The sequence below is a fragment of the Abramis brama genome (genome assembly GCF_963993115.1).
Source record: "Abramis brama genome assembly, chromosome: 1".
Lineage (NCBI taxonomy): Eukaryota > Metazoa > Chordata > Actinopteri > Cypriniformes > Leuciscidae > Abramis > Abramis brama.
Window position 1 is genome coordinate 61,532,705 of NC_139963.1, and position 25,940 is coordinate 61,558,644.

Below are 25,940 nucleotides of genomic sequence, written 5' to 3' on the forward strand. Positions count from 1 at the left end.
ATATAAGCTACAGCAATCAGCTTCACTAAACCACTGAAAGTGCTCTTTTAACACAGACATTTAAAAGGACAGAAGGATGGATTTTCTGCTTCAAGTGATAGGACTAGCTGAGTGAACTTATATTTATATTGTCTTGATGTGTCGTTTTCTATAAATATTCAGATATAAGTGACCAAAAAAGCCATTTTAAAGTAGATAAAACATCCGAGCGGTAAAATTGTGTTTGCCTCCTCTATTTTAAAACCCACCAGCCGCCATTGGAAAACAGAAGTACGTTTGGCAGAAACTACAAAGCTATTTGAGGAAAAAAATATATAACTTATTTTCAATAAAAAAATAAAAATAAAGACAAAAAAAGACTGACCTAGGACGTTCTTAATGATAACAGCACTAAACACTAGACAAGAGAGTCCATTACCACACTCTGAGCTACAAGGAAACGCTGAACATTTGGACACCATGTTTTACAGTCTCTAGACCAGAGGTCTTCAATCCTGCTACTGGAGGGCCACTGTCCTGCAGAGTTTAGTTCCTTCAGCACACCTTTCTTTGAATATTCAAGCGATTCTGAAGAGATTCAGGTGTGTTTGATTAGGGTTGGAACTAAACTTTGCAGGCCAGTGGCCCTCCAGGAGCAGGATTGAAGACTTCTGCTCTAGACACTTCCTCAATGTGGAATTGACTCTCTTTTGCAGCCTGTCTCTAGTGGCCAGTCGATGAATTGCAGTTTAAGGTACTTCTGTATCGGCTTCACAAGAGAGACCGGAAGGTTGCCGCCTTAAAGGTACATATCGTTTTTTCGGAGAGTGATTTCTATCAGGATGACTCTGAACCAGACAATGTGGAAACAGACGATTCAGAACAGGACTATGTCTTGGTCAATATTACAGAAAACAGGAGTATGTTTGGCAGTCACAACTATTTTAAGAAAGAAAAAAAAGAATATTATTGATTTTATATTTTTTTTAAAAGTGGGGGGGACCTATGATGACAAGAGAGTCTTGTCATCTAGACAAGAGAATCCATTACCACACTCTGAGCTACAAGGAAACGCTGAACATTTCGACACCATGTTTCACTTCCTCAAATCTGCTTCACAGCTTTATCAGCGCTTTAACCTATTCTGAGAACAGAGCTATTCTCTGAACGTGTTCAAATCATCCTGCAAAATCACCATCATCTGGAAATCACACTGAATGCTGCACTTGAAGTCCATTTCAGAGTCTTGCTTAACTGAGCTTTCAGTTAAATGATCTATAAGAGATCGTTTGAGGTTTTGCATATGTGATAGTCCTATTTCTCTTTATTTTGCAGATTTTAAACACACATAAACACTAAAATTGTACATGAAGCATTGCCTTTATCACATTTGCCAGGGCCGGCCCGCGGCATAGGCAAATAGGGGCGCCAGAATTAGTGAACGAGTGGATTTATTTATTTATTTATTTATTTTTACATTTTTTTTAATATATATATATATATATATATATATATATATATATATATATATATATATATATATATATAATACTATTTTAAAACCATTAATTCGAAATACTACCAAATAAAGCAAAAAAAGTCCGGCTCATCAATCTTCCTCCGCCCAGCGAGTGCTTGAAGTGCGTCAGAAACAGAGCGCGCGCGCGATCAGTTGTTGGTAATTTGTTGTGTAGCGTGCGCGACGCCGCATCCAATGTAGACAGCATTGCTTTTGTTAACACACAGCTCGTAGAAACGGGCCTGGCAGCTCGCGCCAGTTCTAGACACGGTGAAAGTTTCCTGATGTGACGGATGGCCGAATTTACATGATGGCACATTATAAATGAGCATAGTCTGCGATAGATAAGGTGCCAAAAAGAAGAGAAGAGGATAAAAGCGGATAAAGACAGAGGTAAAGTGATGTAGTGAATGAACAGTTTATCTAATTGCATAGGAGTAAGATACTATAATTTCATGGCAATTACAATTTAAAATAATTGGTTTTCAATTTATTATACTTTAAATTATAATTTATTTCTATGGTGCAAAACTGAATTTTCAGCATCATTACTCCAGTCTTCAGTGTCACATGATCCTTTAGAAATCATTCTAATATTCTGATTTATTATGAGTGTTGGAAACAGTTCTGCTGCCTAATATATTTGATGAATAAAATGTTAAAAAGAACTGCATTTATTAAAAATAAAAAAATATTTTCTAATTATATAAATCTTCTTTACGATCACTTTTTATCAATTTAACACATCCTTGCTGAATAAAAGTATTGATTTATTTCAAAAAAAAAAAAAAAAAATTACTGACCCCAAATTACTGACCAGTGGTGTATATTGTTGTTACAAAAGATTTCTATTTTTAAAACATTTTCTTCTTTTTCTTTTTTTTTTTTTATTCATCAAAGTATCGTAAAAAGTATCACAGGTTATGAAAAAATATTAAGCAGCAGAACTGTTTCCACTTTGATAATGAATCATCATATTAGAATGATTTCTAAAGGATAGACTGGAGTAATGATCCTGAAAATTCAGCTTTGCATCACAGAAATAAATGATAATTTAAAGTATAATAAATTTAAAAAAAAAAAATATATATATAAAAAAAAAATATATAAAAAATATAAAAAAAAATATATATATATATATATATATATATATATATATATATAGGCTAAATAATCATGAACATGACGGGGTGAAATGGGCTGCGATGCATGGGGCACCAGGTAAAATCTTGCCTAGGGCAGCAAATTGCTGTCGATGAATAAATGATGTTACTGCCATGATGGTGTTGTTCCAGCATCTACCAGCAGAGGGTTGATGAGATTATTCAGTCAATTCCTGACTCAATCCCAGGTGAAAACAGTGAGGATCAGGCACTCTTTTAAAAAGACAAATTTCAGTATATATATACATATATATATATATATACAGGGCCTGAAATTAACACCCGACCACACGCCAAATGCGGGTGAATTCTGCAATTGGCGGGTAACACTGTCAATCTACCTGCCACATTGGCAGGTAGCCAATGAGAATCGACCCTTCGCGGGGAGTTTGATTGACGGCGATCTGGCCAATCATAATCCGCCGAATCCGCCTTTTTTTGTCCGACAAAGCAGTCAGGAGAGTTCAACGTTGGATGATTTGAACTTGAAAAAACGGAGTGTAGAGTAGACCTAGGCTACTGACATCTTTCCGCAGTTAAAACTACATTCCTTCTTATGTTCATTCATGTTTATTTGATGCTATAATAAATTAACTAGAAGGAAGAGATGATCGGTTCACGAGCAGCTTTAACTGAGGCACCACAGCGATCTGTCAAGACACATTACAGAGCCACAAAACGGTATTGTCTAAATTTCTTTAAAAATGACCAAATTTTAACGTTGAGACTTTGTTTAATATCAAAAGTAACCTGTGGACTGTCTTGTCTGTCAGCGTGTTGTGTGTCTCTGCTGCGCGATGTGTTTTTCATTGCGTGAGATCATGGTTTGGCGTGAGCGCGCGCGGTGTAGCTTGTCGGACATAGCAACAGTAACTAAAGGGGCCGGGTCTTTGCGTTTTTTTTTTTTTTTTTTTGCAACTGTTGTTCTTTGACATTTAAACGAAGTCAGCCATTTCGTTGGATTTTAGCTAAAAATGTGGCGGCACATTACTGGAGCGCAGTTTGAGTGTTTCGGAACATATATGTGATCGGAGAGAAAGATGAGGCCCTTCTCTGACTACGTTTGAATGTGTGAGTAAAGTATTAAACTGTTGGTGAGATGAGATGAGATAATGCAACGCTGACATAGGCTACAGTACAATGACAGTTGCACAGATGTTGGGAGTTGGGAACCGGTGAGAAAATGTCCGGTAGCCTACCCTGTAACTTTACCAGTAATAACAATATTAATTTAGTTCTGCTTAACGGTTCCTGAACGCTGTAACTAACAGCTGCCCAGCCATCAACACAGCCGCGTGTGATTTGTTTACATACGAGCTGCACTAGGTGTATATCTGTATTCTAAGAGTTAATACTTGTATGGATCTCGTTAATAACTTGACAGCACTTAAATGTGTATTCTTACAAGTCAAAGAACAAATGTTTGTGCAATTCCTTTTTTTCACCTTTTATGAGGCCAAAAAAAAAAAAAAAAAACTGGCTGGTAAAAAGTCACTGTGGCGGGTGGATTTTTAAATCCACCTGCCACAGTGGCTAGTGGTCAAAAAAGTTAACTTCAGGCCCTGTATATATATATATATATATATATATCACAAAAAGTTGCTTGTATACAGACTGTTTAATGTACAAGGGAAGGGATCATTAAAAGATCACTAGTAGAGGGAAATCGTACAAATCCCTGAACTTCACGACACATGACCCTAAGAGTGATCACTGATAGGCTGTCTGTCATCCGCAAAAATCCAATCATGTTTTAAAGATGAAAAAATCATGCCCTGACTAACATAACTACTTTATATTCAAGGACCTTGACAGAAATGTAGTGGAGTAAAAAGTGTGATATTTGTCTTTCAAATGTAGTGAAGTTAAAGTAACAAGTTTCCAGAAAAAATAATACTCAAGTAAAGTACAGATACTCAAAAAGTGTACTTAAGTACAGTACTTAAGTAAATCGTTACTGTCCACCTCTGGATGAGGAACAGCACTTACTTCTGTTATAGTCTCCATAATCACCATAATGATGAGATATACATGGATGATGGAGATCATGAATATATCAACTCTGACTCTGATCAAGACAATGTTAATCAATCTCAGAAAAAAGTACTTTTTTCAAAAGGTACATCTTTATGCCTAAAGCATGCATATTGGCACCACAGACTGTAAAAAAATATGTGTGTAGTGTGTGTGACGTCACCCGTAGGTTTCTGAAGAGCGTTTTTGAAGCCTAAAGTGGGCGGAGCCGGCCGTCGCCATCTTGGCAGCGCATCACTCCCGGATAACAGAAAATGGGCAAAGAGGCGGGACGTGGGTGAGCTGAGGCTATTGGTATTGACCTGTTGCTGAAACCACGCTCGCCTAGCTTGACGTGAACGAGTTAGCTCAGGCTAAGGAGCTAATGCTATATGCTAAAGGCCTCGCGCTAAAGTGACAGCTGATGATGTAAAGCCAATAGTTAAAGTTCCTGTTTTTGCCCTTTGAAATATTATAATAGTTTAAAGACATAGCTACAAGTGAGACTGTGTATCGTGATTCTGTACTATTCTGCTTGTTGAAAAAGTATTATGCAGTGACTTACAATATTACTCTGAGAGAGTGTGTGTGACAGTGATTTATGTGCGTACATGTCAGTCACTCTTTTTTTACAGTCTATGGTCCGTCAGCTCGGCATCGCTCGTCAAGTTCGTAGAGAGCTTTATTATTCAGTCCACTTTTAATTCTGATTTTGGCCGTCTCTCTAATGGGTCAAACCATAGATATAACCTCAGGAGTTCAAGTAAATACGCTAGAAATCTGCACTCATTCAAGGATGTGCATTTACTGCATGGATGAACTGACACCTGCAGGATTTCATCTGACGGTACTTTTTATTTAACACTAAAAAGATAAATAAGCATATGTAGTCTATCTGTCCCGTGAGAGCAGAACGAGTGTAGCCTCCATATCTATAGACACTTTTAAATCTGAACTCCAAAAAGCAACAACATTGTCAGACATCCATGAGTGCATATTCACAGAGGAAAACAACTGGAAAACCCATCCATCCATCCATCCATCCATCCATCTTCTTCCGCTTATCCGGGGCCAGGTCGCTGGGGCAGCAGTCTAAGCAAAGATGCCCAGACTTCCCTCTCCCTAGACACTTCCTCCAGCTCTTCCGGGGGAATACCGAGGCGTTCCCAGGCCAGCCGGGAGACAAAATCCCTCCAGCGGGAAGGCGTCCAGGAGGCATCCGGAACAGATGCCAGAGCCACCTCAGCTGACCCCTCTCGATGTGGAGGAGCAGTGGCTCTACTCTGAGCTCCTCCCGAATGGTCAAGCTCCTCACCCTATCTCTAAGGGATCGCCCAGCCACCCTGCGGAGAAAGCTCATTTCGGCCGCCTGTATCCGGGATCTTGTCCTTTCGGTCATGACCCACAGCTCATGACCATAGGTGAGAGTAGGAACGTAGATTGACCGGTACATCACCGCATTACTGCAGAAGCTCCACCGATCCGTCTGTCGATCTCCCGTTCCATCCTTCCCTCACTCGTGAACAAAACCCCAAGATACTTGAACTACTCCACCAACCTGAAGTGGGCAAGCCACCCTTTTCCGACTGAGGACCATGCCCTCGGATTTGGAGGCGCTGATTCTCATCCCAGCCGCTTCACACTCGGCTGCAAACCGTCCCAGTGCATGCTGAAGGTCCTGGTCTGAAGGGGCCAGCACGACAACATCATCCGCAAAGAGCAGAGACGAAATCGTGTTGTCACCAAACCTGACACCCTCCGGCCCCAGGCTGCGCCTAGAAATTCTGCCATAAAAAATTATGAACAGAACCGGCGACAAAGGGCAGCCCTGCCGGAGTCCAACATGCACAACAAGTCTGACTTACTGCCGGCAATGCGAGCCAAGCTCCTGCTCCAGTCGTACAGGGACCGGACAGCCCTTAGCAAAGGGCCCTGGACCCCATACTCTCAGAGCACCCTCCACAGGACGCCGCGAGGAACACAGTCGAATGCCTTCTCCAAATATATTACAACTGGAAAACAGTGCTGGTTATTCTCTCGATACTCGACCACGACGGAGTCCAAAGGCGTGGGTGAAGTAATAGGTGTATTAAATTGTATGAAATAATCCTGAAAAAAGCACAAACACGACAGAGATGCTGAGTTCAGCGGCTGGAATTAGCTGAGGTGACGTGACGCTAACCGACAGCAGACTAGGAATGGCGTATCGATATATGAAGTATATTCATCATCTACAATGTTTTTTTGTTTGTTTTTTGCCAGTGATTTTGTTTATTTGATAATAAAGCTAACGCGTACAATATGCATTGAACTGGATGAATAACCTATGTTAGTGAATAATTGTGTAGTAGAACCACTTCCCTGCTCATCTGAACTGAACACACACAAATGCTGCAAGTCAGAACCAATCAATCACAGAGAGCGTTCACACACTGACGATAATGCATTCAAACAGGGCTGCGTTTCCCAGAACAATGCTTAACAGAAGACTGAAAAACTATGTTTGAGGCATTTCACAATAAACAAATTGTAGCCTACACAGTTTGTGCAATTACATTTTTTTTAATTAAATGTTAAAAGTTCATACTGATGTTCTATTCTGTAACTAATTTTAATATAGACATACACTGTCAGAATAAAATGTTGCATTTTATGGGTGCAACAGCCTGTCACTGGCAGTCCCTTATGAAAATGAACATTACAGTGACCATAGTTCAAATAGGCCTATAATATTTTGTAGATTTCCATGGTTACCACTACAAGTAAACATTTAACCGTGTGTAAATCAAAATAAAATCTAATTCAAATTAAGGCGTATTGAATGTTAAAATGCCTTTCAAATATAATGTTAAGTGGGTATACTGGCCTTGAAAGGATCAGTATCATAATATCGTCCATCCGTACAGCAGACAAACTGCTGATAGTGACAGGCTGACATCAGCGGCAATTCACCTGTCACTCAAGTGGCCCCTTAATTATGCAGAACTTTAAGGCTTAATATCATTTAAACGTTTGAGTTATAAATAAATTCACACCCCTCACAGTTTTCATGAAGGGCAAGATTAGTTATTTAGACCAAAACCAATTTTTGTTCCAGGCTGTAAACATATTTTTTTCTGCTGTAAAGTTGGGCATGTTAACATGATTTTTAAATAAAGAAAAATAAAAAAATAGGGGGGACATAGGATGATAACAGCACTAAACACTAGACAAGAGAGTCCATTACCACACTCTGAGCTACAAGGAAATGCTGAACATTTCGACACCATGTTTCACTTCCTCAAATCTGGTTTAACCTATTCTGAGAACAGAGCTTGTTATTGACGCAGAGAAGAGGTAAGCTAGCAGCGATGGGGTTAGCCTATGCTATGTTGAGATGTTAAAAAAAATTATCTTCCAAGCCATGGTAAAATAATATAAGTGATTACATTGTAACTTAATAACATGAGGTTTAAAACATCAGTCATATATGTCTGTTTGGGTTTGATTAGACAGGGGAAAATATTAAAACATGCTGTAATGTTAAACTATTAACAGTTTATGAACAATAAAATAAGAGGATATTTGCATTATTATTTGTATATATCATATTGCAGATATCTCTACTAATGATGCTTAAAGTTAGCATTAAATGAAAATTCATGTTTCTAAATGAATGATATTCATCTTATTGTGAATGTTTCATACATCCATAAAGAATAGAGTAGAATAGAGTAGAATAAAGTAGGATAGAATAGAGTAGAATAGAATAGAGTAGAATAAAGTAGGAAAGGATAGAATAGGATAGAATAGAATAGAATAGTCTTTATTGTCATTATACGTAGGTGCAATAAATCTCTACACAGCAAATTTACCAGTGTTAAATGAACACTGCTCAGTGTTTATATGAGTCCAGAAATAAAGTAAATCTGGTCAGTAATAAGTGTGTCACGGAGTCACCAGATCAGCTCGCTCCGCACACTCGTTCCCTCTCCCCGGAAGTCTGATTCCCCGCTCCTGCTCATCATCACCGACTCACACTATAAAGAGACACTTTGTTGAGCCCAATATACTAGTGGATCCTCAGATCTTGCGAGATTCACTTCTGATAAATATCGGTCCACTTCTACAGTAGCATCTGCTGTTGCACTTGAGCTCCTTCTACTGTGATCAACCGTGCTATCCAGCAGAGACCAAAGGTCACCTAATAATAAAGGTACAAAGTAAAAAAGAAATCCATTAACGTTTCACAGTACTAATCACTAATGTGAACATTCACACAACAAAGGCATACACTACTTGCTGTTGAAGATTGAGCTGCTTCTGAAGAGGCTGGCAGCTGAGCTGGGGGTGTGTTGGTGGAAGCAGAATGGAGACCAGAACTTCTGATTACAGAAGCGCATTCAGATTTTAATCTTGATACCGCTTCTTGCAGTTTCCCTTGACTTAAGAATCCCAGTGTTTTTAATCTAGGATCCAATAACGTGGGAATGGTCATCACACTTATTGATTCTAAATGTGCTGCATGTTCCCTGACCCTCCGCACAAGGCTGTCACCCAGATGCCTTGTTAAATCTGAATTGAGGCCTTCTAGCTTGCTCATTACAGCGTGATTAAGCATCTTCATCAGAGGTATCACTTTGGAGGCAGACATCCTTTTCTCTCCCGAAAGCTCTACTGTATCCTGGCGGAAAGGGGCAAGAACATCTAAAGCACCCTGGACTGCCTCATACTCCAGGGCTGTAGGAGGGGTGACGTCAGTCTTTAGAGAGGTCAGGGCTGCCCCCACTGGCTCTCTCAGCTGACAGACGTTTCCACCTTTTGACCACAAGAAGTCGTTAGTGTGCAATGTGTTGAAAAGCTTTGAGTAATGAACCATTTTATGATACATTCAAGGGGGAAAGCCCCATTGCTTCACAAAGCTTCATTTCACCATCACTACTAAGGGGCAACAATAAATACAGAATGTGGAGTGAAAGTAGCAACAACGATTACCTTCTTTGAAGTCTCAAATGGAAAACAAAGCCAGTAGCCCACGCAAACAACTGCTCTTCCGGTCTTAAACAGCGCACAGAAATCTAATCGCGTGCACAACTCCGCCCACAGAGAAATGCTCTTAAAGGGGCCATGTCACTTTTACCTTGCTATAGAGATAGATAGATAGATAGATAGATAGATAGATAGATAGATAGATAGATAGAGTGTGTGAAATATAGTGGCGGATCTGATATATTTTCTCAGGGCTGGAGAGAGTAAAGCAGAACATTATAATCCATGTGTAGAAACTCTTCCTGAAGACATTTAATCTCTGCTTTACAGACGCTCATGAAGTGTGTGCAAATACTTTCTGTTTCACCAAACTGGAGCTGATGTTAATCATTTCAAAATACCTTAAAAACTTAATTTTCTATAAGTTAGTCATGGATATTGGAAACCTTTTCAGTAACAAAATAATTTTTTCACTAATAATGTAATAATTTTATTTGTAGATTTTAACGTAATGTGGGAAACTTCTCACATTTCACACACACTTAAAGTAGGGCTGTAGTACTTGAGTCCGGACTTGAGACCGTTTTTCTTTGGTCTCGGACTTGTCTCTGTCTCGGTCTCGGCCACTGGTCTTGCCAAATATGGCTTTTGGTCTCGACCGAGTCCAGGTGTCTTTATTATGTTCCCAGTAAGCACACATACATCGCCGCGATATTAAAACAAAATATTATTGGAGGGAAAGTGAAACACTGGCCACCGACCTAATAACTAGCGATTGGCATTTCGGCTCTTTTTCGGCTCTTTTGACTCACAAACGGCTCTTTAAAGGGGGGGTGAAATGCTATTTCATGCATACTGAGTTTTTTACACTGTTAAAGAGTTGGATTCCCATGCTAAACATGGACAAAGTTTCAAAAATTAAGTTGTACGTTTGATGGAGTATTTCTGTGCCAAAAATACTCCTTCCGGTTTGTCACAAATTTCTGAAAGTTTTTTTCGAGTATGGGCCTGTGTGACGTCAGATGGGGCGGAATTTCCTTATACGGGTCCTAAGGGCACTTCTCCCGGAACGGCGCGCGCACCCGTAGACCAGAGCGAGAGAGCGAAAGCAGTACGCCCATCAAAGCGCTGTGCTCGGCTTTAGGGAAGTATTTGCCGGATTTGCAGATCTAATGCTTAAGGATGGAGCAGTCCGAACGATAAAGGTTCACGGTCGGTCGTGCGTTGGAACCGCAGCTTTTACACTGGTGAGTAAAACTGCTTCAAATGTCTGTGTGTTGTTAGCTATCGGCGCGTAAGCACAGCAAGTAAACAACATGATCACACGTATAACTTAGTTAATGTATATGGAGCATGCGATGTATGGTGTGTGTGTTTAAATACATTTGTTTAGCTGGCCACTGTAGGTGTCTGTTTGTTTATTGTAAAACCACTCCAAACAACAATACACAATCCCCCATTTCACTGCCCATCTCATGTTTTTCTAAGCAAAACCGCGTTCTGTATGTATGCTCATGATTCTTTAGCTCCGCCCACACGGCACGCCTCCAGCCGCTCGTTTTTTTCCGGAAAGACTCGGTACAGTCTATCTTTCTTTTATAAATTTAATAAAACTAAAGACTTTTTGGAGATATGAAGGATGCAATACTACTCTATAGGTACTCAAGATTAATATGAGATTGACTGAAACTGAGTGTTTCACCCCCCCCCCCCCCTTCAAAAAATAAATGTTTAAATAAACTCGCTGAAAGTCTACCGCTAGTGCAACGTGAATATTCACATTTTTAATTGTCCACAACAACCTGAAAACTTGCCCGTTTGCCTTGCACATCTAATTAATGGGCAAAGTTTTCTGACTTTTTTTTCTTACCTTTTTTTTTTTTGGTGTGTGTGTGTGTGTGTGGATGTTATTGAGCTTGTAGAAGTTTAGCTCTTGCGTTCTTCTGAACATCTCGCTGAATGACATCTGAACATTGTCCGATGTACTTTCTGAGTCATATCACTCCATAATCTCTTTTAAATGCCTATTCCACGAGTGGTAGGCTCCAGTGACTGGCTGTTTTAAAATATAGCTAATATCGAAACAAAATAACCCAGGCAGTCTCATCTACGAGACGTTTAGGCCTCCTCCAATAGTACTGACAGCTGGGCTCATAGCTTGCAGGTTTGCTTAGTGGCAAACTTTTTTCATTTGATTGGTTCAACTGCCACCCGCCCGAATTTAATTAAAATATTATTTTTCATCACGTCATCCGCCCGATACGCGGTTTATCCGCATCTCTAGTGTGTGTGTGTGTGTGTGTGTGTGTGTGAGTTGGCTCGGCCCTCCCTCATGAAGTTTAATTGGTTGACATTGCGTGTATGATTGACAGGAACAGAATGTGAGGCTGATCAGACAGTCGAAACAAATGTGTGTGCTCCTTTAGGCCTATATAGTTATTTTTTTGTTGTTCTTTGAATTACTTCAAAGGTTGAATTAGATCTTTGACTTTTTTTTCCTGTCCTGGACTTGGTCTTGACTCGGACTCTAACCTTTTGGACTCGGTCTTGTCTTGGTCTCGAACCTCTTTGGTTTTGGACTTGTCTTGGACTCGACAAAGGTGGTCTTGACTACAGCCCTAACTTAAAGCAACACTTCACTGTGGCATTGTGTCACTAAACAGCAACTCTAGCAGAATTTCAACACTCATTTGATGGAAGTTAAAAACCACAGGAGGATATGATGATGTTTAAAGGACGAGCTGTAACTATATATAATGAAGAGAAAGATTGACAGAAACACAAAATGGCTGATAAGTGTGATCTGTGTCTGCTGGGACTGATCATTCTCTCTTCACTTCTCACAGGTAAAGAAATCTGTATTTTCTCTAAAGACGTTTGCTTTACTGTTTTCCACCTCCTCTTTCTACCACAAGGACTATTTGTAGTTCCTAAAGGCACAGAGGGGCTGATAGTGATCACTGTAGGCCAAGATGTGTGTACTTCAGGGGTCGATGAATTGTCACACATTTAGTACGGTGGAAGTTGTAATTATCTGATTGGTCAGTTTGAACGTTTCACATTTGGGTTTTAGTCACATGGTCAGGAAAGGATAAAAGAAGATTGAAACTGTTGCTCTGTCTCTTTTATTCTCTGGGTCTCTCTCTCTCTCTCTCTCTCTGTCTCTCTATCTTCTCAGGTCACATTTTACATATATGCTGGGTACAATTAATGGTATAAGTTATTATCATACATCTATTTTGTAACTATTTTAAGTATAACTATAACCATGTTGTCATTAATTTCAATTACAAATAATGTGCTAACTAGTTTTGATTTGGTATTGACTTGCTATAATAGTGCTATCTATTGCAATACAATATTGTCCCTCTCTATAGCAATGCTCTCCCACATATTAATCTATTGTAACTGCGCTTATTTCCGTCATTGGTATAAATGATGTAATGGTCACTTTGTGCTTTTATGTTAATCTGAGGTAAAATGAGAACTGTGTGTAGAGTGTCAGTAATAGATTTGACAGGTGAGGAGAAGAGATAACCGCTCTACCGACCTTTGTACTCTTTCTTTTATTTCCTTTTATATTTGTGACCAGAGTTGGATGTTTGGATACTTTTTCTCACTCGATCCCCATGTATGCGGACGAGTGTGATGTTTGAGTAATTTTATTAAACATGGGGGAAAATACGCCATCTCTCGTCTCTCGTGCATCTTTTCCTCCGACTCCTACTGTTTTTTTCTTTCTGGTCAACATCTCAACTCTGCGTTACAGTGGCAGTGGGTGGAATAGACAAGAAATGTACAGTTTTCTACCATCTTGCTGACAATGTTTCTTTAGTCATTCGGCAGTCTTGCATGAAATCCACCCTTACAACATTTGGTGGAATTAGTCTGGAAAGAGTTCATTTGAACATGCTCAGTTTATTCTTGCACTCATTCACGTTGTGATCTCAGAGTTGTGTATTGATACACACAGATCATACTGTATTATTCCTGATACTGGACATAGTGTCACTCAAACATCTGATGATGAAGAATTATCTTCATATTAAGAGTGTGTCAGTGATTTGAACAGCTCTCTGATAAAGACTATTCTGCCCTCGTAAAAGAGTTCCCCTTCTTCAACTAGGCAGACAGAAAACTCCTTCCACAAGAAAGTTGAACTGAAGCATGGATTTATTAAGGTATAACTAGACATAATACACACAAATAATAATCCAGATGCATGAAACATCGTACTGAAAAGTCTCTCTTAATATCAATTTTATCCTAAAATTACTGGTACTAAATCCAACAAAATACGAAAAAAAAAAAGCTTCTAGCAAACACATTAATACTTACAGACAAAGCTTCTATAAATGAATGCAAAGATGATGAAGAGATTGAGCTGCTTTAACCGTGTGACAGCATCAACTGAGTAAAACAAGATGGCTGCAATTAACCCTCTGGGGTGTTTTTGGGGTCCTTGAGATGTTCTGACATGCCCTGACATTTGTGCTTTTTTCAGTTGCTTATAAACATATTAATGGCAAAGGTGTAAATTAACTCTATATAGCACAAACAGGACTTCCATAATATGTGAGCCACATGTATTCATTTTTGAGAGAATAATGTTTATGCAAGGTTATCGAAAAAACTAAAAATTAAAGTTTCTGAAATAAGGCCACAAAACACATACTAAATATGTGGCAATAAGACTTTTGACTAATGGATGTCATCGCCTTTTTTCTTCAAAATGATGTGAAAATCATCCTGCCTAATCATTCACATAAAACGATACATTGATTTTAGTTTTGTGAAACACTTTTAGTTTGGAAAGCCAATATGCGGATGGGGCGTAAACGCTCCAACAGCATCATGCATATTTAGTAGTTCACACCTGGTGAGACAATGTCCCTGCATACTTAATGAGCCATTCATTCAGGTGTGTCACCTATAGCTAACTTAAATATACAAGCTTCAGAAAAATGATCATTCTAGAAGAAAATTTCAGATGGCATTTAGAGGCTTTTGCATCTGAACTCTTCATATACACACACATATATATATATACAGTGCAATGCATAAGTGAATACACCCATGCTAAAGTTGACTAAAAAGAGGAATAAAAAATCATATTTTGGAAATTGAACTTAATGCCTTAATTTAAAAAATTAGGAAAAATCCAACCTTTAAGGACACCAATTTTCTTTGTGAATGAATAATGTATCGTAAATAAATAAATGTTCTTCCTTAAAATACATGGTGCATAAGTGAGTACACCCCTATGTTAAATTCCCATAGAGGCAGGCAGATTTTTATTTTTAAGTATTTTTTTAAAAAAAAAATTAGGATACTATGCATCCTGATAAAGTTCCCTTGGCCTTTGGAATTAAAATAGCCCCACATCATCACATAGCCTTCACCATACCTAGAGATTGGCATGGGGTACTTTCCATAAGATCATCTCTCAATGCAAATCAAACTAGCTTTTAGGCTAACTGAAATAAAATCATGCCAATCTCTAGGTATGGTGAAGGCTATGTGATGATGTGGGGCTATTTTAATTCCAAAGGCCAAGGGAACTTTATCAGGATGCATAGTATCCTAAAAAAAAATAATAAAAAATACTTAAAAATAAAAATCTGCCTGCCTCTATGGGAATTTAACATAGGGGTGTACTCACTTATGCACCATGTATTTTAAGGAAGAACATTTATTTATTTACGATACATTATTCATTCACAAAGAAAATTGGTGTCCTTAAAGGTTGGATTTTTCCTAATTTTTTAAATTAAGGCATTAAGTTCAATTTCCAAAATATGATTTTTTATTCCTCTTTTTAGTCAACTTTAGCATGGGTGTATTCACTTATGCATTGCACTGTATATGCATGCACATACATACTTTATAATCTTTTCAAAACTAGTCAACGTCTTTCAAAACTAAAGTATACATTTTATCATACGTATTTCAAAGTAAAGAATTCATTAGTTAGTTGATGACTTTATTTTTGACAAAACACATACAGTATATATTCCTCATCTCAGTATAGCAGTAGAGTTTGCTAAAAGCTGTTCATTCAATACAGCAGTATTTGAAAATCGATCATATTTTGTAAATTACATTTATATTTGCATTTATGTCAAAACCTAGACACTTTTAAACATCAAAAGGACATTTATTAATATGTATTCGTGTCAAAATGACAAATAAACAGATTTTCCTATTCAATTTTGCATGGAAACGCTTCCAAGACGCTTGCGTGTCGCGTGAAAAATAGGCGAATATTTCTAGAATGCACGCGTTTTCCACGCGGCTCGTGCCGCGCCTGAGACGCGCGTCTCACACAGGCAGTGTGCAAGCTCTAACCTGTTAACATGGGAGCCGAAATAAATACGGACACGCCACGCAGCTGAGACGCTTACGCCACGCATCCAGTGTTTCACCGGCCTTATCCAGCGGATGTGGGCGTTTCACAGGTTTGTATGGATCGCCTCACATTTGCGTTTGAATAGCGCGGCCTCCGTAGGCGGAGTCACATTAAAACTTAATTCGCTGAGATGAGAACGACTGACATCTCTCTCTTTACATACATATTATATAAACTGTGAATATTTGTTTTTTATAAAAATTACTTCATTTAAAAGAAGGGAATTCAAGCTTCATGCCTGTGTGTCTGTATGCCTGTTTGACTGAGTATTCGCTGAGTTACAGTTCATTTTCGGACGCGTTTCAGAATTGACTTCACTGACGGAGAGTAGGCAGAACTCGCATCATGTTTATTTTTTTTTATTTGGCGAAAAGCACAACACTTTGTTTTTATTATGAGCATACACAAAAAAAATACACACTAAACAGGATCGATTGATGTATAACACAAGCATATAAGATAAAAATTTATATTTTTTTTAAATTTATTTTTTGCACTCATACGGAAAAAAACGAGCCTATCGCGCCGGCGCGATAGCCGACCCCAGGGGGTTAAGGTTAGAGGTTACTCTCTCTGACAACATCAAAAACATACATGGACTAGCACCACCTAGTGGCTCTAAAAATAAACTACACTAAGAACAGTACAAAGACTAATAGTTTATTCTGGAGAGAGTGTTGTTTGCTTTAAGTGAGGGTAATGCTGTTTGTGGAGTTGTTTAATCCTCCTCTGCTGAGATCCTCAGAGACTTAATGTCTTTTATCTTCAGTTGATTTAATCTAATGCTGAGTTCACACTGCACAATTTTAGCCCTGATTTTGTTACTGTCAAATTTGGGCATTTTCTTTACAGCAAATTTTTACAGTGTGCACTGTAACAGATGGCCTTATTTTGACAGTAACATGCTGTTTTCCATTAAAACAGCAATATAACGTAGAAACAAATGCATTCTGGGAGATATTTGTCTTTTTCTAGAAAGTAGTCTACAGTAATATACTGTGAATTAACAACGCTTCAAAGTCGACACTCAGAGGCTGTGTTCAAACACACACCCTACTCCCTCACTCACTATTCCCTACATTAGTTCACTAATATAGTCCACTTGACAAAGTGGATAAAAACAAGTGAGTTATTCAGACACTGATGAACACCTGCTGTTAACAAGCAGAATCACTGAATGAAAGAGGAACAAGAAGAACAGAAAAAATATGAAATCAACTGAAGATAAAGACATTAAATCTCTGAGGATCTCAGCAGAGGAGGATTAAACAACTCCACAAACAGCATTACCAGCTTCACTTATTACTAACCAGACTGACTTTATTTCTGTCAGACGTCTACATAAGCTCTTATTAAAAGGTGGCAGAGGTTTAGATGTCATTGTATTTTCATTTGATGTCACCATGATGGTGATCAGTGTTTGCTTTAGTTGGGCTCTGGACCCTTGACTTTTGAACATTAGTTTGTCTGTGGCTGCGATAGCTTTGTCTTTAAATACATTTGCTATTGCAAAAAAAAAAAAAAACGAAAGAAAACAGGATCAGATGATAATGGCTGTTTGTTAATGGTCACAATCATCATCTAGTGCCACGGATCTTATTTATTGTCAAATGTATTTTATCAGCGCAGTTTTTTTTTTTACAGTGTGTATTTTAGTCTTATGCTTTTAATGCTGGTATGTTTTATGTAAGCAATAAGGTACTCGAGGCAAGTGCTGTATCGTGAATAAGTAACGGCTGAAGGGCGTTGTTAGGTGTCTGCAACCCCTTCAGCCGTTGCTTATTCACGATACAGCACTTGCCTCGAGTACCTTATTGCTTTTATAAAATGGTTACCACACAATATTAAAGTACAAAAAAAAAATAGTGCAACTTTCATGAAGTTAAATCAATAAAAGCATTCCTTCCGCTAGAAAAAAATAGTCCCTGACCGTGAACAACAACGTTCCAAAGTGTAATATGCATGAAAGCTCAAATAAAAACAAACCGTTCTCAAACTTTGTCTCATTCTTTTTATTTTTTACAACATAATATTTGTGAAATTTCCTCACACAAATAGGTGTGGCGGGGCAGTGCAATTTGCTACACACGCCCAAGTTGTTTACTAATAAGAAAGTCAGACTACGCCACCCTAGGAGTTAACCCCAGGGAAAATACTCAAACATTGAGCAAAGCACACAGGTTCAGTTCCCTCATAGAATTAGACAAGAGACGTGAGTAATGTACAAAAATACAAATGTTTATTAATACAAAAATGACTTAAAATGTTGGACACTGAAACCCCACTTCAAACAAAACATAAAGAAAAACATATACAACCCAACTTGGTATGTAGCAGTTATGTGTATGTTAAACAAAAACTAAATACCGGCAGGGCTGAGGCTCCCAACGGCAGGAATCAACATTGAGTTTGGTTTTACAGAGCACACATCCACACGCACACTCACCTGTGCAGTCTAATCACACAATCACACACTCAAAGTGTACACTGCACACGATAAAGAAGAACCACCACCACAAGGAAGAAGAGCAATCCACCCGTGAGACCCCAGCTCCTGCGGAAAAATAAGAAACTATAACAATATACATAGAAATGACAATATGGACATCACTAATAAAGCAAGTCCTCTCAACAATGAATGTAAATAACAAAAAATAAGGAGAAAAAACATTAAAGCATAGAAAAATCAATTAATTGGTCACATAAGATTACTACCAAACAATTTTAACTCAGTAGATGTTCACACACAAATAGGATTGCACTAATTGTTGATCACTTGCATCCCGAGCTATGAGCGGCTAATTGGTTTTACAATAATAAAGAAGAAAGAAAAGAAAAAAAGCAAATCAATTCAACCAAACAAACTGTACTTCCACAGAATTAGAAGTAACAGAAAACACAAAAACAAGGTTTAAATAAAAAAAAGAGACAGAGGGCAGCTTAGCTCCCCTACAAACAGAAGGAGCTAAATAGTCCCCCCACACAAGCCAGAAATATGAAGCAGGGCACTAAAACGCCACGATAAGAACCAAACGAGCAGTCCCCTTTTAGTTATGGTGATGATCGCGTCAGTGCGGCTGTATAAACCACAGCGCTTAAACAGCGCGAAGACAGCAGCAAACAATCACGGCATAGAACGAGAGGGAGAATCCTATAGCGAACACAAACGGAGCTGTTACCAATCATAATACTATCCTCATTCCCAGTCATAGTTACGTTTAAACACTTACCATCAGGATATTATGCCAGATTACACGCTTAGACACGGATTGGTCAGTCCTGCCCACCGATAACACAATGGGATACAGGGAATCATGCCTATTTAGTACCCGAAAAGAATGTTAAACCCACACAGCCATTAACAATAAACATACCTGTGAGGTGAACAGTCATCCAATCCACTAAGCAGTACCAAGGGGCACCAGCACCAAAGCTGCACTGATTAATAAAAACTATTTCTAAACTAAATAATCCCAAGAAATTTTGGCAGAATATAAAACTGATATCGGGTAGTAAAAACAAGTCTAGCTTTCCTTCATGTATAAAAATGGATTCCACTAGCATATCAGATAAAGAACATATGCTCAATTGCTTTAATAAGCATTTTGTTGCCTCTGGGTTTCTATTTGAATCACTAAATTTTACAGGCTCTGATTTTATTAATGCAGAAAGTCATATAGAAAAGGAAGAGTTTAGATTTAAACAAATTAAGAGCAGTGACGTTTATAAAGCACTCCGTTTGCTTGACATAAACAAATCTCCAGGTCCTGATTGTGTGGAGCCTGTGTATCTGAAACTGGCAGCAGATTTTATTATATCCGCTTTAACTTATATTTTTAATCTTTCTTTAAATACTGGTGTTATTCCAGAAATTTGGAAATCAGCATTTGTTGTTCCTTTACTAAAAGGGGGGGGGGTCCCACTATAATGAATAATTACAGACCAATCTCAAAGCTCTGCGTTTTATCAAAGATATTAGAAAGTCTTATTAGTGAACAGTTGACATGCTATTTGAACGCAAACAAAGTGTTGTCTATCAATCAATCAGGGTTTCGCAAAAAACACAGTACTACAACGGCTATTTTGAAAGTTTTAAATGATATTGTAGGGTCAATGGATAATGGTGAATTTTGTGCCTCGCTTTTTATTGATTTATCAAAGGCTTTCGATACAGTGGATCTTGGAATATTGCTGCACAGATTGAAGGTTGTTGGTTTATCAAGTCACGTTATTCCTTGGTTTAAAAACTATCTGAGTGGAAGAACCCAGTGTGTTCAAGCCGAAGGTAAACAATCTGATTCATTAGAGATTTCCAAAGGGGTTCCCCAAGGATCGGTGCTGGGGCCCCTTTTATTCACCATTTATATAAATAGCCTTGATTATGACATTCAGGATGCCAATTTTCATTTTTATGCCGATGATTCTGTCGTGTATAGCAGTGCTTCCTCTGGACAGCAAGCCTTGTCTAAGCTTCAGTCAGCCTTTAATATTATTCAGTCAAGGCTTCACAGTTTAAAACTTGTTCTGAATACTGATAAAATATATGTTATTTTCCAACTCAAAAAAACTTGAAAATAATTTAGTATCTCTTCAGACCCTTCAAGGTACAGTGATTGAATTAGTAAAAGAGTACAAATATCTAGGCATCATAGTTGATGATGCCCTATCTTTTAGCTCTCATATCACTCAACTGAAGAATAAACTGAAAATCAAGCTTGGGTTTTATTTCAGGAACAAGTTTTGCTTCTCTTTTAATGTAAAAAAGAAATTAGTCTCTGCTACTTTTCTCTCTGTCCTTGATTACGGTGATGTTGTATATCAGTTTGCACCTTCTTATCTTCTTTCTTCCTTAGATGCCGTTTATCATGGTGCTCTAAGGTTCATATCAGATTGTAAATCTTCAACTCATCATTGCACTTTGTATCACAGAGTAGGTTGGCCTTCTCTGTCTATCAGAAGAAAAATGCACTGGTACTTAATTATTTACAAAGCCATCTTGGGGTTGTTGCCTTCTTTGTTGTTTTATGCAACAGAAAATTACCAATAATTATTTTCTTCGTTCGCAAAACTTTTATACTCTTTCTGTTCCTTTCACTCGAACTGAGCGAGGTAAGAAGTCTTTTATGTATGCAGTGCCGTTTGATTGGAATTTCCTCCAATCTAAATTAAAATTAGAAAATCTGCTGACTCTAGACCATTTCAAATCAGTTATCCGGCAAATGGAAGTTGATCTAACAATATGTAACTGCTTTTAAGTGTCTTTAATTTGTTTGTGTGATGTTTATCTGTGATGGAATTGATTGTACTGCTGCACATTTTTGGCCAGGACACTCCTGTGAAAGAGATTTTTAATCTCAGAGAGCTTTTTCTGGTTAAATAAAGGTTAAATAAAAAATAAATAAATTTCAAGTTATGCATACCAACAATTCCCAAAATTATCAGCTATTAAAACATAGCACAGTTACCTACAACCACCTACAACCATAGACTGTAAAAAATATGGACAAAGCGTCTGTGACGTCACCCATAGACTTTCTGAAGAACGGTTTTGAGGCTGTTTATGGGGGGTAAATATCCCCAAAATATCCCCAACTGAGCAAGCCAAAGGCAACAGTGGCAAGGAACCGAAAAAACTCCATCAAGTGACCTAATGGTGTCCTAAAACTCCATCAGGTGACCTAATGGAGAAAAAAAAAACCTTGGGAGAACCCAGGCTCAGTCGGGGGCCAGTTCTCCTCTGGCATTTATGAACTAGAGGCCGGATTGTAGTTTGAACTGTAAGATTAACAATATTATATGAATGCCTGGCCGAAAAGATGCGTCTTTAATCTAGTTTTAAACTGGGAGAGCGAGTCCGAGCAACGAACAGTATCAGGAAGACTATTCCAGAGTTTCGGAGCCAAATGTGAAAATGCTCTCCCTCCTTTGGTGGATCTGGATATCCTAGGTATGACCAAAAGCCTCAAATTCATTGATCTTAAAGCGCGCGATGGATTATAGGGCGATAGAAGATCCGTTAAATAGACTGGAGCTAAGCCGTTTAGGGCTTTATAAGTCAGTAGCAATAACTTATAATTAATACAGAACTTTATAGGTAGCCAATGTAGTGATGATAAAATCGGTGTTATATGATCATATTTTCTTGATCTAGTAAGAACTCTAGCGGCTGCATTTTGGACTAACTGTAGCTTGTTTATTGAGGATGCAGGACAACCAGCTAATAAAGCATTACAGTAATCTAGTCTCGAGGTCATGAATGCATGAACTAACTTTTCTGCATCAGAAACTGATAGCATATTACGTAGCTTAGCAATGTTTCTAAGGTGGAAAAAGGCTGTTTCTGTAACATACGAAATATGATTTTCAAAAGACAGGTTACAATCGAGTATAACACCCAGGTCTTTTAGAGGATAAAGTAACAGGACATCCTACGATGTCAAAGTTGTATTGTGAGAGGTTCTGTGGGCGTTTTTTTGAACCGATGATTAGTACCTCTGTCTTGTCTGGATTTAATAAAAGAAAATTACGCGTCATCCAATCTTTTATATCTTTAACACACTCTGTCAATTTGGATAATTTAGCGTTTTCATCCGGCCGTGATGAAATATATATTTGAGTGTCATCAGCATAACAATGGAAACTAATTCCATGTTTCCTTATAATATTGTTATATTGTTATGTTTGTTTGTAAGTGAGTGTGGAGAAGACGCGTTCAGCTGTGATCCACGGACATAACCTATAAGAGTATCCAGCGTTGGATCACTAATAGGCTTGAGACGCGTCTGCTCAACAGTCCGCGTTGTAGGCTAACTATGAGGTTTGAGCAGTAGTGCTTCTAGGAAAAGTAAAAAATGTTCGTTGTAAGTGAGTTTAAAGGGAAAAATCAAGAATTATAAATCAAATCGATAGAGCTCCAAAGACAACAACGCGTTCAGACGCGACGCATTTTAGGCAACAATAAAACGAAATATGTTATAAAACACCACACTAACTCTTTTCGTTTTCATTTAAAGAAATCTTAAACATTATAGCCACACAAATGTGGTTCAGGCAAAGCGTATTGATTATATTCACTGCATATAACGTTTGCCTATTTATAAACGAAATATAAAACACAACCCTGCCTCTTTTCGTTTAAATATAAAAATATTAAACATTTTAATATGGTCCAGGCAATATGTGCATTTGTACTAAACAACAGATGTTGCAGTAAACAACATTACAGATTATCTTCGTTGTATTAAAATTTAAAATGACAAAACTCAACCCAGTCTCTTTTTGTTAAATTTCAGTTCCCCATCAGGGACTTCCGCTGCGTGAAATCGCAGTGGGAACGCCTCCAGCGTAGTGCGTCTGAAGCATGAATGAAATCAGTCAATGGCGAGACCGAACGTAGTAGGCGGGTGACGTCACCGACCAGGAAACTATAAAGCACCCCTGAAACACAAGCGAAACAGCTTTTGTTACTTCAGCATCGATCTGTGTGTGTGTCTGAAATCTGTCTATATATATATATATTACTGTGAAAAAGAGAAATGACGAGTGAGCAGCAGTTTAAGCAGTGTGCTCCCCCTTGTACTCGATTTATAACGGGTGGGGATTCACATGATTTATGTGTTGCTTGTTTGGGGATGCAGCATGCCCAGTCAGCTCTCGAGGGGGCTGATTGTGTGCATTGCGAGCGTCTGCCTTTGAGAACACTGCGCTCGCGGCGATCGCTCTTCGAGGAGAGCGGTTCGCTGCGTGCTCCCCAGGGCTCGGGTCCCGCTTCTGTCGAGGCAGAGCGGCAGCGCTTGACCTGGGGATCGCAGATGGATCTCACCGCGGGGTTTGAGACGGGCTCCGCCCTATCTCAGCCTTCTCCGGTGAGACCCAGTACCTCTATCCCGGCTCTGGAAGCCCGCGCTGCGGTTACTTCTGCCCGAGAAGAGGTACATGTTGTTCAGGAATTTCAACTATCCAGTTCTGAGGAGCTGGATGTTGAAAGTATTGTAACAGATTACACACGTGATTCGTCATTTCAATATAGTAATGAAGATGAGCTTATGGAGGTTTTATCTCGTGCTGTTGAAAAGCTAAGCATTGAGTGGCCAGCTGACAGGCAGGAGTCTAAGCCAAAAAGTAAACTCGATGAGAGATTTCTGCCCTCACGTGCCCAACCTTCTCGCCGGTGCTTGCCGTTTTTCCCGGATCTTCACACTGAGGTGTCGAAGACCTGGGCGACCTGTGTCTAGTAGAGTTTACACAAACACTTCTAATGCATATGGTAACATTATGGGAGCTAAGATTTCTGGTTATGTGACGATGCCAAAGGCGGAAGAGACGCTCGCGAGTTATCTCTCGCCTGAATCAGCTTCGTCACTCAAAGCACCGGCCCTTCCCACCAGACCTCTTAAAAATACATCTAAGCTGGTGGGGAAGGCATACTCGGCGGCGGGCCAGGCGGCTGCATGTTTACACACGATGGCGATCATGCAGGCTTATCAAGCTGACCTATTAAAAGAAGCTAGTAAGGGGGGGGAAATTTCAGCTGATACTATCAAAGAGCTCAGGCAGACAGCTGATCTCACTCTCCGGGCCACCAAGGAGACCGCGAAATCAATCGGTCGGTCTATGGCAGCCCTGGTGGCCACGGAGAGGCATTTGTGGTTGAGCCAAACTTCCATGAAAGAGAAAGATAAAACTCTTCTTTTAGATTCCCCTATTTCGCCTGCTGGTCTCTTTGGTGATGCATTACATTCAGTCACAGAGAGGTTCCAGGAAGAAAAGAAACAGGCGGCAGATTTTCATAAATTTATTCCCCTCAAAATAAGGGTTCAGAGTGGGGGTGCTGAGCGAGGGCAGTCCCACCCGCCGAGTAGCTCATCGAGGCAGAGAGCGCAGCAGATACAGAGCGTCGCGTCTCGTGCCCCCCCGCAGAGAGGCTGGAGGGATGAGACGGGGCGCTCTCAGACGAGGTCTTCGCGGGGCAGGGCTGATCTGAGGACAGTCATTGTCGCCAAGAAGGCCGCGTCTAAACGATCCTGACGTCCGCAGCGTCAGGATTAAATCTGAGGGTGGCCCCCATCGAGAGAGACCTGTGTACACCTCCCGTAAGGGTGCCTTGTCTCTCCCGCTACCCTCAGGGGTCTGTACTACTAACCCTGCCAGAACAGGGCGTAGTGAGATCCGGCGAGCGTTTTCCCGAGGGTCGCTCGCCCCCTCCTTTGAGGGCTCTGGAGTGCACAGACCAGTTGTTCCCTGCAGGTGCGCCGTTACAGGGCACTGTGTCTGTCACACAGAACATTCAACCAGAGGCCAGCCTCGAGAGGCTGGTTCCCTTAGTAGATTTTCTAGTGGAATGGAAAAATCTTCCCAATGTGTCTCAGTGGGTCCTGCACACAATCGAAAGAGGTTACGCTATACAGTTCAGGTCTCGTCCGCCTCAGTTCAGCGGGGTTCTTCCCACTGTGGTAATGGAACTGGAAGTTATGACTCTTCTTCAAAAAGGAGCTATAGAACGGGTTCCTCCTCCCAGCAGGGAGTCAGGCTATTACAGCCGATACTTCATTGTTCCAAAGAAAGACGGGGGGTTGCGTCCGATTTTAGACCTGCGTCTCTTAAATCGCACTGTGGGAAAACTCAAGTTCAAGATGCTTACTCTCAAACAGATCGTGTCACAAATCAGGTCCGAGGACTGGTTTGTCACGATAGATCTAAAGGACGCCTACTTCCATGTGTCTATTCTTCCTCAGCATCGGACGTTCCTGAGGTTCGCTTTTGGGGGCGAAGCGTACCAGTATTGGGTTCTTCCGTTCGGCCTAGCACTCTCACCCCGGCCTAGCACTCTCACACCTCAACTCTGCGTTTACAGGGGATCCGCATTCTGAATTATATAGACGATTGGTTA

General features: G+C 39.5%; 1 protein-coding gene across 1 annotated transcript in view; it reads left to right on the top strand.

The window, feature by feature from the left end:
- Positions 1-12,417: 12,417 nt before the first annotated feature.
- The window catches only part of LOC311078174 (uncharacterized protein), a 41,096-nt gene continuing 27,573 nt past the window's right edge, over positions 12,418-25,940 (top strand). Inside the window, exon 1 of the mRNA XM_084106888.1 lies at positions 12,418-12,488. Coding sequence (XP_083963014.1) covers positions 12,428-12,488 — 61 coding nt within the window. The 5' untranslated portion in view covers positions 12,418-12,427. The remainder of the gene's footprint in view (positions 12,489-25,940) is intronic.